General features: G+C 37.4%; 1 protein-coding gene across 1 annotated transcript in view; it reads left to right on the forward strand.

Moving 5' to 3' along the window:
* Positions 1-15,887, forward strand: part of LOC141499679 (uncharacterized) — an 84,436-nt gene that overhangs the window by 32,370 nt on the left and 36,179 nt on the right. Inside the window, 3 exon segments of the mRNA XM_074202327.1 lie at positions 4,054-4,061; positions 10,638-11,634; positions 12,908-12,929. Coding sequence (XP_074058428.1) covers positions 4,054-4,061; positions 10,638-11,634; positions 12,908-12,929 — 1,027 coding nt within the window.

A 15,887-nucleotide genomic window follows, 5' to 3' on the forward strand; every position in this document is an offset into this window, starting at 1 on the left:
TGGATTTCTTTGTCTTAAAACTGTCTATTCATCTCCTTTGATGATTTATCAATTGGCAACTGAGTTGTGTTTTTGCTTATTGCACTTCTCTCTAAACTTGAGAAATAAGGACTTTAATAGAAGTATCTGTTACAAATGTTTTCCTAGTTTCCTCTTTCCTTTTGATATTCCTTTGGTCTAAAAGCTTTTTAATTTAATATAATCAAAATTGTCTATGTTTGATTTTTGGATTGCTTTTTTTCAGTTGGCCTTAAATTCTTCATCTATCCACAGATTGATAATGAGACTTCTTGCCTCATTTACTTAGTAGCAAGCTTTATGAGCAAACCATGTTCCCATTTTGACCTTCTCTTGGTATGGAGTGTGAGATGTTGTTGATGCTTAATTTCTGCCCAGCTGTTTTCAAATTTTTCCACAGCTTTTTTCAAATGACGAGTTTTTGTTCTAAAGGATTGTATCTTTGTCTCTTTCATCTACTAGGTTACTACAGTAGTTTACTCTGTTGTCATGTTTTCCTATTCTATTCTCCTGATCTACCGCTCTGATTTTTAACCAGAGATTGTTTTTATAATTATCATTTTTATAATGCAAACTGAGATCTAGTATGGCCAGATCCCCTTCCTTCACATTTTTCATTGATTACCTTGATATCCTTGACATTTAGTTCATCCAAATGAACATGGTTATTATCTTTTCCAAAGCAGTAGCACAGTTTATTAGTATTTAATTGAGAAGACATTGAATAGATTAGCTAGGTAAAATTCTCAATTTTCATTATATTGGTTTTTTCCCCATGAACAAAAAATATGACTTCAATCATTTAGTTATGAGTTTATTTTTTTAAAAAAAATTATAATTATTTTCAAAGAGTTCCTGTGTCTCTTGGCAGGTATGCCCTCAGGAATTTTTAGGCTGATTAGTTATTTTAAATGATCTATAACAATATAGAATAATATTACTGTTGGTTTAGTTTCTCTAATTTTCTCTTTTGATTCAATCAATTTTAGCTTAGGCTTTGCCTGAGATCATGATTACTGCTTCTGGCTATTTTTTAAAATTTTATAAATTCTACTTCTTCTCTTTATTTTCTTCACTATGAATCTCTCATTTTGTAGGGCAATTCATCTCAGTCACCTTCTCAGCTATAATTAATTGTATATTTTTCTCCTTCCAATTTTACCTCATTATCTTTTTCACGCTTTCTCCCCAACCCTGCTCTTTCCTCTTCTTTTTTTATCCCTACTATCTTGCCCTCCTGGTCTTTAACCTATTTATCCTCCCAGAAATCTCTGTCCCATATCTTTTCCTCAATTCTATCCCCTTCTTCTCTTTCTTTTTTCCTGAGTTTGCAAGAATATATATATACACACCTATATAGAGACAGATGTTTTTCCACCCATTACCAAAGAGCAAGGAACCAGCTCTCCCCACCTTCCCCCATTAGGTTCTTCTGTATCAGTTTTTCCTTTTAGACTTCATTTTCATGAGATAATTACTCCTTTTTTATATCTCCCTACATAGTTTCATTTTTTTAGAATCACTCCATCATACTCAGGTCAGCTCAAGCTTATCTTTCAAATTATTCAAATAATTACTAAAGTCATAATAGTACTGATTATATTTTCACACCTTATAAGTAATTTGATTTTATAGCCCATGTAATTGGTCTTTAAGGTTTACATTATTTTTTCCCCACATGTTATATGTCAAATTTCCCTGAAGTTCTGGAGTTGGTTTTACAACAACCTTAAAGTCATTGAGGATGTAAAATTTCCTTTTTTTTTTTTTAATGTTGAGGATTATATATTGCTGAGTAAGTTACCCTTGGTCATTACCTCATTTCTTTTCTCTATGTAATATAATATTCCAAGAACTAGGGTCCTTCAATGTAATAGATGTTACATCTCATCTAAAACTTATTGTGGCTTCAAGATATTTAAATTGGCTTTTTCTTGCTGCTTCTGCAATTTTTTCCTTAGCCTGGGAGCTTGGAAAATTATCCCTGACATTCCTGTAAGTTTTCCTCCTGGGATCTCTTTTGGGTGGTGATTGGTGGATTTTTTTTTTCATTTCTTCTTAACCTTCTATTTCTAGAACTTCAGAACAATTTTCCTTGTTAATTTCTTGCAGTATTGTATCAAGATTCTTTTTCGTTCATCATCACCATCACGTAGTCCAAGTCTTCCTATATTATTTTTCTCCTCTATCTGTTTTCCAGAACAGTTGCTTTTCTTTTCTTTTTTTTTTAACTGAATCTATTTTCATTTCATTCATTCAATAAGCATTCATTAAGCATCTACTACATATCAAAACTGTATTGGTAAACAATTTAAATGTGTTGGTACCAGGATACATAGACACAACTGCTCCTTTTGGCACAAATCCTTTGGTAACAAAGACACCTTTTCCAGCAGAAATTAATGAACTGGTTTCTCGGGAAATATTGAAGCCCAATGTATTAAAGAGAACTTCTCCTGGATTGTGGATCCTTTGCTGCTGAATATTGTATCTGGATTGTTCTGTCCTTTGATGATGAGTAACAAATAAATCCTGATATTTTGATTTAACAGCTTCTGGAAGCAAGACAAGGATGTCGCTTTTCTTTTTTCTTCTTTTTTTTTTAGTTTTTTTTTTCAAGGCAATGGGTTTAAGTGGCTTGCCCAAGGCCACACAGCTAGGCAATTACTAAGTGTCCAAGACCAGATCTGAACTCAGGTACTCCTGACTCCAGGGCCAATGCTCTATCCACTGTGCCACCTAGCCGCCCCAACAGTTGCTTTTCTGATGAAATGCTTCACATTCTCTTTCTATTACTATTTTTGTTCTTTTGATTTTGTTTTATTTTTTTGATCTTTTAGAATGTCATTAGTTTCCCCTTGTCTGATTCTATTTTTTCAAGGAATTATTTTTTTTACTGAAGTTTTTGATTCTTTATTTCCAATTGTCTGACTTTCTTTTCATCATTTTCTTGATTATTTAGGATTGGTCTCAATTTTTTCTCATTTTCCCCCTTGATCTCTCTTCATTTCTAGAAGAGTTTTTCCAAAAATTCTTTTTGTACTTGTGACAGTTGACATTTGTCATTGAATGAGAAATTATTATTTTTGGATGCAACCCCAGCTCCTTAGCTCTTTGCAATTCAATGCTCTAAGGTCTATAGTTTTTAGTATAGAAGCTGCTAGGTTTTGTGAAATCCTGATTATTTTTCTACAGTTTTTAATTTTTTTTCTCCTTGTTTTTAAAATATTTTTTCTTTAACCCAGGATTTTGAAACTTGGCTCTGACATTCTAATAAATCCCTCTCCTGTTTGTCTAATCAGCCACAGGCAGGCACATTGTAATTTGTCTCAAACATAGTGATGTTACTTTTGTCTTCCTCAGTAATGAAGGACAAGAACCAATCAAAGTTTCTTCCTAGGATTTTTTTCAGGTGGTGATCAGGGGAGTCTTTTTCTATCTTAATTCTTGGTCTAGACTTCAGGGCAATTTTCCTTAATTTCTGGTAACCTTGTATCCAGATACTGCTTTTGATTGTAATTTTCAGGTAGCTCAGCAATTTTTATATTGTCTCTTCTTATTCTGTTTTCCAGGTTGGTTGTTTTCTAATGAGCTGTTTCAGATTCTCTTTTTTTGTTTTTTCATCATTTTTTATATCTTGGTGCTTTTTAATGTCATTCAATCCTTCTTGCCCAATTATAGTTTTTCTTTTTTAATATTTAATATTTATTCTCATTTTGTACAAATAATTTTTTTATACTTTAATAAAATATTCTTGTTTAAGAGTAAACAAAATACCCCCTCCCCCCCAAAATAAATTCACTTGAGCAATAAAGGGAAGAGAAAAATATTGAAATTAAAAAAAATAGTAATAATTGTAGGTATGGCCAGGTGGCGCAATGGAAAGAGCACCAGCCCTGGAGCCAGGAGAACCTGAGCCCCTATCTGGCCCCATACACCCAACAATCACCCAGCTGTGTGACATGCAAGCCACCCCACTGCCCTGCAAAAAACAAGAAAAAAAAAGAAAAAAAGACCCAAAATAAAATAAAATAGTAATAATAGTAGGGGTGGCTGGGTGGCGAACAGAGCATTGGCCCTTGAGCCAGGAGCACCCGGGTCCAAATCCGGCCTCAGACACCCAAGGATCACCCTGCTATGCGGCCCCAGGCAGGCCACCCAGCCACATTTGCCCTGCACCCCCCCAAAAAAAATAATAATAATAAAAAATGTGCTTCAGTCTGTGTTCCAAAACCAACAACTCTGTCGCGGGTGTATCACATTCTTTATGATAAGTCCATCACAAAAGTTATTTCCATATTTTTCCACCGTTGCCATTGCTGATCGCAACTCCCTCCTTTTGTATTTCTCCACTACCATGTACTAAATTTTCTCTCTCCTTTCACTCTGTCTCTGCTGTAGGGTAGCTGAGTGGCGCAGCAGATAGATCCCTGGTCCTGGGGCCAAGAGTCCCTGAGCCCCCCACCACTACCCCTTAGGCCCAGCATCCACCTGGCCCTATGGTCCCAAACAGGCCATCCAATTCCAGCCCCTTGCAAGAAGTAAAAAAGAAAATGTGTTATATCTGACCACTCTCCCCCCATGGTCCATCCTCTCCTCCATCACTCACATCCCCCCCTTCCCCCTGTCCCCCCACTTCTTACTCCAGATGTCTATACCCCATTGAGTATATATGCTGTTTCCTCTCCTAGCCACCTCTGATGAGAGCGAAGATTCCCTCATTCCTCCTCACCTTCCCCCCTTCCATATCATTGCAATAGCTCATTGTAATAAAGGAAAATCTTATTATATGAAATATCTTGGCCTATTCCCCCTCTCCTTTTTCTTTCTCCCATTACATTTCCCTTTTTTTCTATTGCCTACATTTTTACACCATATTTTATCTTCAAATTCAGCTTTCTCCTGTGCTTGAACTATAAAAGCTCCTTCTACCTGCTCTATTAACTGAGAAAGTTCATATGAGTATTATCAGTGTTTTCTATACAGGAATACATGCAGTCCATCATTATTAAGTCCCTCATATTTTCCCCTTCTCCTCCAATCTCTATGCTTCACCTGAGTCCTGTATTTGAAGATCAAACCTTCTGTTCAGCTCTGGCCATTCCAACAGGAACATTTGAAATTCCCCTGGTTCATTGAAAGTCCATCTTTTTCCCTGGAAGAGGACATTCAGCCTTGCTGCGTAGTTGATTCTCGGTTGCATTCCAAGCTCTTTTGCCTTCCGGTATATTATATTCCAAGCCCTATGAGTTTTTAATGTAGTTCAACCTCAGGGTCTCCTTTTTTTTCTCCACTCAGTCCCAGCCTCAGTGTCCCCAAAATGTTCTTGCTTTCCATGGCAGTAGCTTCTCATCTAGTTAGCACTACTAGACTTGACTTCCAGATAAACTGGGGTGGGGGTTCCTTCAGTCATCTCTCACTCAGGGTCTATTTTACTTTAGAAGAAAGTTTGTGAGGGAACAGTGAATGAGGTGAATATCTTGAGGTCCCCACTGCTTCTCACATGGCCACCTGTTGTTTGATTCAGTGGCGTGTCTCTGCTTCCCACAGGTCAAACCTCAGTCCCACATTCTTCAATGAGTCCTCTCAAGTTGTCCTCCTAGGACTTTATCCCTTCACTTTTGTCACTCTTTTTTTTTTTATTTCATGTTGATTTTCTGTCACTTTGTGGAGAGTCTGGACATTTCTGACCTGCACCACCATCTCTTTAGGATCCCCCTCCTATCAGGTCTGATGATCCTTATCACCTTGTCTCTTTCTCCTGCACACATCCACCTCCCACCTCCCAGGTAGAACACAAACTTTCTCCCATATTCCCCAGGTGATGCATTATATTCCAAGGGATTTCTTGGGTTTGTTCCCACTGACATATAGCATCCATTTTCAGAATTCCCTCAGGCTCGTAAAGACTTTGGGTTCTAGAACTGACTCTGATTCTCAGGGGGGGCATGGCCTCTGGGCAGATCCCTAATCTGTGTTTCAGCTTCTATTTAGAATTGAGCAGGGCCCAATTCTTTACATCTCAAGAGTCTTTCATCTCTACATTTGATGACTTTTGGTGGTCTAGGAGTTGGTGACATTCAAGGATGTGGCTGTGGACTTCACCCGGGAGGAGTGGAGCCTCTTGGACCCTCATCAGAAGCAGTTGTACAAGAAGGTGATGCTGGAGAATGCCCAGAACCTGCTTTCTGTAGGTAAGGACCTTCTCCTGGTTACACTGAAGCTACTATGAATGGGAATATCTTCATTCCCTACTGTGGAGGGTTTGGAACAATTCAGACAGAGGAAATGGCTGGTCTACTGCAATTCTGTTCTTAATCTTCCTTCCTCTTGCCCTAAAATTTTCACCAATATGGTGGAAAGGAAAGGAAAGGAATAAGCATTTGTTTTCACCTGCTGCTTGCCAGATGCTGTGATGAGGGCTTTCTATACCATATCATGTTGCTTCATCCTGATAATAACCTTCCAAGTTAGGTGAATATTATTATACCCATTTGACCATTGAAGAAACTGAGGCAAATGGAGGTTAAGTGATTAGGTACACAGCTAGTCACTGTCTGAGACTGGATTTTGACTCTGGTATTCCCTCAGACTTGGCCCAGGGTTCTCTCCACTGCACTAACAAGATTTCTAGATATTGGAAATTGTGTACCAAGGCCATCCTTCTGTGAAGAAGTTGTATGAAGACCAACTTTCCTCATTGTTACTTGGTTCCATCAACTTCTCCCCCACCTCTCCCCCATAACCCCCATATGAGATTGTCTGCTCTGAGACTCATCTTCAAGAGGCCTGGCACCCACCCTGTCTTCCTTTGTCTGCTTCTGGCATTGCTAGGACAATAGACTGGCCAAGAAAGAGCATTTGGCATGACTATGGAGTTTGCCAGTAGAGAATCTCCCCTGAAGAGGTTGTGACTCCCCATATGAGTAATACACAAGGCTTTCTGTATTGTTCAAGGACTGAGGAACTGGGGAGAGGACCTGGGCAAAGTGTTCATGTTCCCTGGCTTGAGGCTAGTTGCATTTTAACCCTTTTAATCTTATTTTGGAAGGAGTTGCTTTTACTAGAATGGATTGGGGGGGCCCTTAAGGTGAATGGAAAGGATTGGACCATTTTGCATAACAACCCATCCTCATTTGGGTTCCTTACAAGTACCAAGGGGTGAGTCCAAGCTCCTTTTGTGTGAGCTTAATGGAGTGATCCTCAATGTGCAGCAACTCTGTGTATAGGACCCTTTCCAAATGAGAACTATATTCCAACTTTCTCTCCATCTTCATCTCCAACTGATTTTTCTTCCCAGGGCTTGCAGTTCTCAGGCAATATATGATCTCTTATTTTGAGCAAAGAGAAGTTCTATGGATGCTGGACCAGGAAGGCCTGAGGATCAGCCATCCAGGTTAGGGAGGTGAAAGCAGATATAGGATAGCTTTGATGGCTGGGCTTCTTTGTGTTACAGGGAAGCCAGGCCTAGATTTTGGGGTTGGAACACATGCCTTGGAATACTTTTTTAGATATTTCCTGACAGTACCTTCTTGGGTCAGTCACTGAACCATTAAGTCTCTTTTCTCCATAGGTAAAATAAAGAAATTGGATTCCATGATCTTTCAGATCCCTTTTAGGGATCAATCCATGATCCTAAATGAAAGACCTTGCTTGAGGATTTGGCAACAGAATGCTTTTGAAAATGCAAAAAGGGATCGGCTAATTTCTTTGGACTCCTAGATCTCCTCCAAGTCAATGAACATCTAAGTGCCCATGATGTCCCAGACCCCTGTATAAATCACGCAACACATCAGTAGATGTCAGGGACTTTCCCTGCTCCCTTGTTACTTAAATTCTGGTGGAATAGAGAAGAGGCCAACAACTTTGTAGAAACTCATAATGGACTGGATAGAAATGGAATTAGTTAAGAGAGGGAAGACCCCAAATTTAAGAAGGATTGGAAAATGCTTATTGTGGAATGTGTTCTCTAGTTGGCTGTCAGGGAAACTAGGGAGAGTATTTTAGGAACAGGGATGGCAAAGGAATAACCTTGGATTCTAGTGGTAGCACACTCTGTCCTCAGAGAACATAAAGGAGGCCCATTCCACTGGATTCTAGCATATATGGGGCAAATAGGGTGAAAGAAGACTGAAAGCAAAGAGGAAGGGTTGGAGGTAAGGTGCTTTAATATTTTTATAGCTAGGATTTCACATTTAATCGATTTGCTGACAAGTCATTGGGAATGGTGAGAATGTGGTATTAAGGTTAGATGAGAATTTTAGGAAGAAGAATTTGACATCTGAATAGAGGAATAATTAGACTGGGGGTTAAGTTGAAGCAGCCAGACCAACCGGCAGCCTCTTACAAAATCTCAGATGTGAAGTGACTATGGTCAGATAAAAGAAAGTGATAGGATTGAGACAGAAAGTGTTATATTTGAAGGATGCCACAAAGCAAGAATCAAGAGGACTTTGCAAGAGATTGAAGATGTGACTCAAGTGTGGGAATGTGTGAGAGTTGATGAGTACTGCATTGTACTGAACTATTGGGAGATGACGATTAGCATTAGTAATACAAGAAGATGGGAGGGTTGGCGCAAAGAGATTCAGTTTCCTTTTGGAAATGGAGAAGTAGGAATAGGACAGAATAATGTCACTAGAATCTAGAAAGGAGAATATTGAGAAAAAAGGGAAGATTGAGTGTCAAAGCATGCAGAGAAGCCCAGAAGGATTAGAATTAAGAGTAGCCATTGAATCTTGGCAACTTTGAGAAATTAAGTATTTTCTTTTTTTTGTTTCACTCTTACAAATACCCAAATTAAGAATAAAGGACAATTGATGAAGGATACTATCTATACATAGAAAATGAACTTGGAATTAGAAATTAGAAATATATATATACACACACACACACACACACACACACACACACACACACACATATATATATATATATATATATATATATATATATATATATATATATATATATATAATATTGTGTCTAATGTGGTCACATATTGAATAGCAGCCTTGGAAGAGGACTGAAGGTAAAAGAACAAATACAAGGGCAAGGAGTTGAGAAGAATTTGGAAAAGGATACCTCTATCTGTTAAGCCATGAAATGGAGGAAAGACATTGGACAGAATCACATGGGGATGTATGGATCAAGTACAAGCATTTTAAAGATTAGCTTGAACTGGTTTTATTTGTGACAATAAGAAAATAGTCAATGTGGAAGAGAATAAAACTTAATAAAAAAAAAAGTGGAGATAGCAGGTGAGGATTATACCAAGATAGTTGAGTGTTGAAATGAGATTATTTGCATGTGTGGCAGCTGGGGGCAAAATGGATTAGAGTCCCTGCCCTAGAAACAGGAGGAGTGGAATTCAAATTCAGCCTCAGATGCTTGACAGTTTGTAGTTGTGTGACCCTGAGAAAGTCACTTAACCCTGCTGGTCTCACATCCAGGGCCATCTCAAGGCTTCTTGATTATTATTTGACCACTGGTCCCGGATGGCTCTAGAGGAGGAAGTCAGGATGCTAATTTGGCATAGGACCCTCTCAGTCAAATCCAGTTCCATTGTTTTTCATGACATTGCCTCCCTGATGAGAAAAAAGTAAGGATAAAAACAATGACAAGGATTTTCCCATGTAAAGGGATTTTCTTTGGTAAACATTAAAATAATCTTGTCATGTGATATGGAGCTGAAAAGGAGAAGAATGTTTTTGATTTATGTGAGATAAGGTAGATAAGATAATTCTTTAAAACTATACAGTTTTTTAAAATTTTATTTTATTTTGTCTTTTTAATTATATGTTTTGAACATTTTTCCACAATCCACATGCATATTTGTGTTACATAATTTTCTTCCCCCTCCTTTCCCATTTCCCTCCCCTCATCAGTGAACAGTCTAGTTAACATTGTACATGTAGATTTGTGTTTAAGATATTTACACATTAGTCATTTTCTATATGAGGAATCGTGTTTGTCTTTTTCTTTCATTTTGGAAGAAGTCCATGACATTAGGGAGGTGATGCCATGACAAGCCATGAATTGCATTTGAGTGAGGGGGTACATTACTAAATCACCAGTCTCACTTTCTCCTCCAGGTTCATCTGGCTCTAAGCTCATGGCTTATATTGTAAATAGCATGAAAATTTCATGAGAATGCCTGTGTTATAGGTGGAGTGGATTTTTGTTGTTGGGATTCAATGGGCTTATTTTCCAATTGTTGATAAAGTAAACTATCCTTAGGATATAAGCTAGTGTCATTTTAAAGTGATTGATTCTCTTCATGTAAGATTAAAGTTTGGCTTTTTTGGGGGGTAGGGTGAATAAACAGTAAATGAGTTTAGGTTCTGCCAGTGCTGGGAAGGGGAAATAAACATATGTGAATAAATGTAGTATTTGTGCTTATTTGTATTGTTTAGTTCTTTCAGAAGAAGTGATCAGACTTGAAATGAAGAATATTGGAAAACTAAGCCTATCTGTGAAAGAATCTCACAAGCAAAGCATTATGAATGACACTGCCTGTGAATTCATGTGGAGAGAATTTGGCATCACACATGAGAGAATCCCAAGTGGAGAAAAAGCTCATGATTTTAATCAATGGGGAAAAGTTTTTTCATTGAAAGACTCTCTTATTAAACATCAGAGGATCCACACTGCAGAGAAACTTTTTGAATGTAATCAATGTGGAAAGGCTTTTTCATTGAAGGATACTCTTATTAATCATCAGAGAATCCACACCGGAGAGAAACTCCTTAAATGTCATCAGTGTGGAAAGGCTTTTACACGCAATTCACATCTTACTACACATCAAAGGATCCACACTGGAGAGAAACCTTATGAATGTATTCAATGTGGAAAGTCTTTTTCATTGAAATCTAATCTTAGTAGACATAAGAGAATCCACACTGAAGAGAAACTTTATGAATGTAATCAGTGTGGAAAAGCTTTTACACGAAGGGCCCCTCTTACTGAACATCAGAGAATCCACACTGGAGAGAAACCTTATGAATGTAATCAGTGTGGAAAGGCTTTTTCATTGAAGGACACTCTTATTAAGCATCAGAGAATCCACACTGCAGAGAAAGCTTATGACTGTAATCAATGTGGAAAGGCTTTTTCATCGAAGAGCACTCTTGTTAAACATCAGAGAATCCACACTGGAGAAAAGCTTTGTGAATGTGGTCAATGTGGAAAGACTTTTACGAGCAAGTCACATCTTAGTAGACATCAGAAGATACACACTGGAGAGAAACCTTATGAATGTAATCAGTGTGGAAAGGTTTTTTCATTGAAGAATACTCTTTTTAAGCACCAGACATTCCACACTGGAGAGAAACCTTATGAATGTAATCAATGTGGCAAGTCTTTTTCATTGAAGAAGACTCTTGTTAAACATCAGAGAATCCACACTGGAGAGAAACCTTATGAATGTAATCAATGTGGAAAGGCTTTTACAAGCAAGTCATATCTCCCTACACATCAGAGGATCCACACTGGAGAGAAACCTTATGAATGCAGTCAATGTAAAAAGGCTTTTACATGGAAGGAGAGTCTTACTGCACATCAGAGAATTCACACTGGAGAGAAATCTTATGAATGTGATCTGAGTTTCCCAAACTAGCATTGTGATAAAAGACAACCTGATGGTCTCAAAGATACAATGTCTTCAGAATAATCAAAAAAACTGTAGTATTATGACAACTGGAGGAAAACACTTGAATAAGAAAAGAAATTAGAATTTTCACAATGGAGTACAGTTTCAGGCAAATTGAGGGAATTCTATATTTCTCACAGGCCACCTATGAGCACCTTTTCAACCTACATTGAGACCACTGCAGGTGACAATCAGGAATCTTCTTTTCAATATGACTTGCATTCTGTCCCCAGATTGTTGTGACTCAATGATCATGGTAATATCAAAGGGATTCCAATATACTTGAGGCAGAGCAGAACACTTGTGTAAAAAGAAAAGCAGCCACTACTTTGTTGGTAAGGGTTTTTGCCGTTTCCTACTAAAAAGATTCCCTTGCCTGATCCTTGATAATTCTGGAAAGTGAAAGCAGAGTTCATTGACTCCTGGAGAACATGGTTTGGGATCCTGGTACAACCAAAGTGATCTTTTCCTTTGACCTGTTCACCTAAAGCTAAAAGTTATCAAGTGCATGAAACCTTTTCTAGGGAATTTGAAAGAGTTTAAGAAGATAGAATCTCTTGGGGCAACTAGGTGGTTCACTAGATAGAGCACCAGCCCTGGAGTCAGGAGGACCTGGGTTCAAATTTGACTTAAGACATTTAATAATTTCCTAGCTGTGTGACTTTGGGCAAGTCACTTAACTCCATTGCCTTGCCCAAAGAGAGTCTCTGTTTTTCTAACTCTGGTCAAGTTGGTAGGCAGACAAGACACAAACAAGTGAAATGGAAATCTTCTTTTTCAGTCTCCAGAAATTGATAATATTGTAAACTAAGTTCTGCATATGCCCCTTTATTAAGAAAGGTGATAGTAAGATGTCATTGACTTTTCCTATTCTTCTGCTATTTTCATAACTCATTCTGGGGATCTGTATGTTGTCAGCATTTCCCAAGTGGAGTGATCCAGAGGGAAGTCTACTCACTCCTTTCCTTGTTAGAATTCAACAAGTCCCTGATCTAAATTTGATTCTTTTAGTTGAGTTTCAGTAGGTTGCTACTGGATTCTCTCACTGTTTTCCTACTTACAGATTCTGTCTTCAAAGGAATTGACCTGTTGTCTCCTCTGGCTCCCCTTTGCCCTTAGTTGGCTAGATCACTTCATGCTGGTTCATGCACAGAGTTGAGGTGGAAACTTCCTCTATATCTTACTCCAAGGCACATTGATAAAGTGTCTTAAGTTTTTGAACCTTTTTCCCTTGCTCAGTGCAAAACTGCCCTCTTCTTTGGTACAACATCTAGGAATAAAAAATTCAAAGTGCAAAAAATGAAAGGGTAAGAGAAATGGAAAGATTGAAAGTGTAAACTGTCTAGTACCATGGACAAAGCATTTTCAGCCTCTTTTTTGTCTATGTTGTTTGTATTCTATTCTTAGTTTCTAAGGTTTTTGGTCAATTCTGAGTTCCTGGTCTGAGACAGGAATATGATGAAAATAATAGCCTTGGGATTGTATTCATACAGTTTCTGGGTTTGATTTGGGTGTCAATTGTTGTCTGCAGTAACTTTAAATGGAATTTCTCTTTCTATTTCTTGTTCTTGAGCCTTCTTGTTCATCTGTAGAAAAGCTGATGATTTATTTGGCCTTATTTTATGTCCTAATACTTTGCTATATACCAAGCCCCTCTCACACAAATAAAGTCAGATCTAAAGAATTGGGAAAATGACAACTACTCATGGTTAGGTTGAGCTAAAGACAATTCTACTCAGATTAAATTACTTATTCAGTCCCATACCAATCAAACTACAAAATAACAATTTAACTAAGCTAGAAAAAATAGTATCAAAATTCATTAGGAGCAACAAAAGGTGAAGGATAACAAGGGAACTGATGGGAAAAAAACTGATGGAAAAAAATGTAAAGGAAGGTGACCTAGTTCTTTCCATCAAAAACTATTAAGGAGCAGTCATCAGAATTGCCTGGTAGTAGTGAAGAAATAGAGTGATGGATCAATATTGGGGTGAGGATAGATGCAAAAGAAACAGTAGTAAATGACTCAAATAATCTAGTGTGTCAAAAGTCAAAGGCATTAAGTTCTGGAATAAGAACTCACTATCTGACAAAATTGTTGTGAAAACTGGAAAATAGTTTTCAGGTGAAGAAATTAAAGCTATATATAATCATATGGAAAAATGCTCCAAATTAAAACAACTTTGAGGTTCCACTTCACAATTCTTAAAATGGCTAAGATGACAAAAAGGGGAAATGACCAATGTTAGAGAAGTCGTGTGAGTTTTGGGAAAGGAATGCACTGTTGGTGGAACTGTTAAGTGATTGAACTATTCTGCAGAGCAATATGGAACTATTCACACAAGTTACCAGTGGGTAAACTAGGGTTTGAACAGAAATTCCCTAGTCTTTCCATTCCACAGCAGTCACCTTATCACCATATGGAGGGAGCATTGTGTTTCTCAGACATTCGGTCTAAATGAATCATCAATGTTGTTATTGTTGTAGTAGCTATTGTTAACAACAACAACAGCAACAACAACAACAATAATAATAAACTAGCATTTTATTACACCTTAACGTTTGCAAATCGCTTTACAAATATTATCTTATTTTATCCTTACAACAACCCTGGAAGGTAGATGCCATTATTATCATCATTTTAAGATCAGGAAATTGCCCAGGGACACAGAGCTAGTCTCTATTTGAGATAGTATTTGAACTCAGATCTTCCTGATTCACAGTTTAGCACTTTCTCCATTGTGATACTTGGTTCAGGTAAGGGTAAGACTATAGAAAAATAATAACAGGAATCATAATGATAGTGTATAGTTTTTTAACTTTCCAAAATGCTTTATATCTTATTTGATCCTCACAAAAGTGGTTACTGCTATTATGTCCATTTTATTTATATATATAGGAACTGAGACTAGAAAAGTTTACTTGATGAACCTAGAGTCACATGACTAGTAAGAATATGAAGCAGTCCTTGAACTTGGTGTTTCCTCACTCCATGTTTTGCGTTCTCCTACTGCTGCACATTGCCTTCTCTAAGCATCATTATGCCCTTTGTCCTGCCTTACCTTTCCAAAAGATGATATAAAATGAACAATGTCCAGTGTTTTAATCTGTATTTCATTCTTCATGGATTCGTAGAAATTTCCTGTTCCTTCATTTGCAAGAACTCACACAAAGTATATATATATATAAAATGACTATCAGGTCCAGAGAAGCAGTTGCAATAAAGTCTCCTCTAGTCTTGAAATATCTTTCTCAATCTTGTTTATCTATTCATTTCCCTCTCCATTCATCAGTTCAACCATCCAACCATCTATCCATCTATCCATCTATTCCTTCCTTTGTGTCTGTTTCTCTATCTGTTCATTAATGTATTGATTGGTTTAGCTATATAAAATGCAGTGCCTGTCTAGAAAAACACAAAAATGGATATTACAGAGCTACCAAAATTAAAATGTTATATGATTCTTTGAAATTCTAAAGTAAAAAATAGACAAGTGTATGAAGTTTAAGACACAGGGGAAAAGAAGGGCCCTAGTTTCTGTTGTAAAGTAGGGATTCCTATTGTGTATGTGTTAGGAAAAATGTTTTCTGAAGTCTCTTCCACTGCTCCAATTCCCTGATTTAATGAAAAGTTAGAATTTGTGGGTCCCTTTTGAAATCTATTTTTACTTTGTTGAAGTGGTATGAACATCACAGACACACCTTGTCCCCCTTTTATCTTTATTTATTTATTTTTCTAATTTTTGCAAGGCAATGGGGTTGAGTGGCTTGCCCAAGGTCACACAGCTAGGTAATTATTAAGTGTCTGAGACCAGGTTTGAACCCAGGTACTCCTGACTCCAGGGCTGGTGCTTTATCTACTACGCCACCTAGCCGCCCCTTGATAGGTCTTTTGTAGTTAATTTGGGTATTTATAAAAGACAAAATAATGTAGTCACTCAAAGTTGTTCTTAAAACAGTATTAACTATATAGTTTTCCTTGGTTCTGCTCATTTTGCTATTCATTTTTTCTATGCAAATCTATCCCATTTTTTTTTTCCTGAAAACATCAAGGTTTCTTTATTGGATATTAGTGTCCCAGCTCAATCATATACCACAGCTTGTTCAGCCATTCCCCAATTGGCAGGCACTCCTACATTTTCCAGTTCTTTGCCACCACAAAAGGGTTTTTTCACCTTTTTCTCTAATTATTTTAGGAAACAGACTGATAGTATCATTG

This window comes from Macrotis lagotis, chromosome X, assembly GCF_037893015.1.
Source record: "Macrotis lagotis isolate mMagLag1 chromosome X, bilby.v1.9.chrom.fasta, whole genome shotgun sequence".
NCBI classification, from domain to species: domain Eukaryota; kingdom Metazoa; phylum Chordata; class Mammalia; order Peramelemorphia; family Peramelidae; genus Macrotis; species Macrotis lagotis.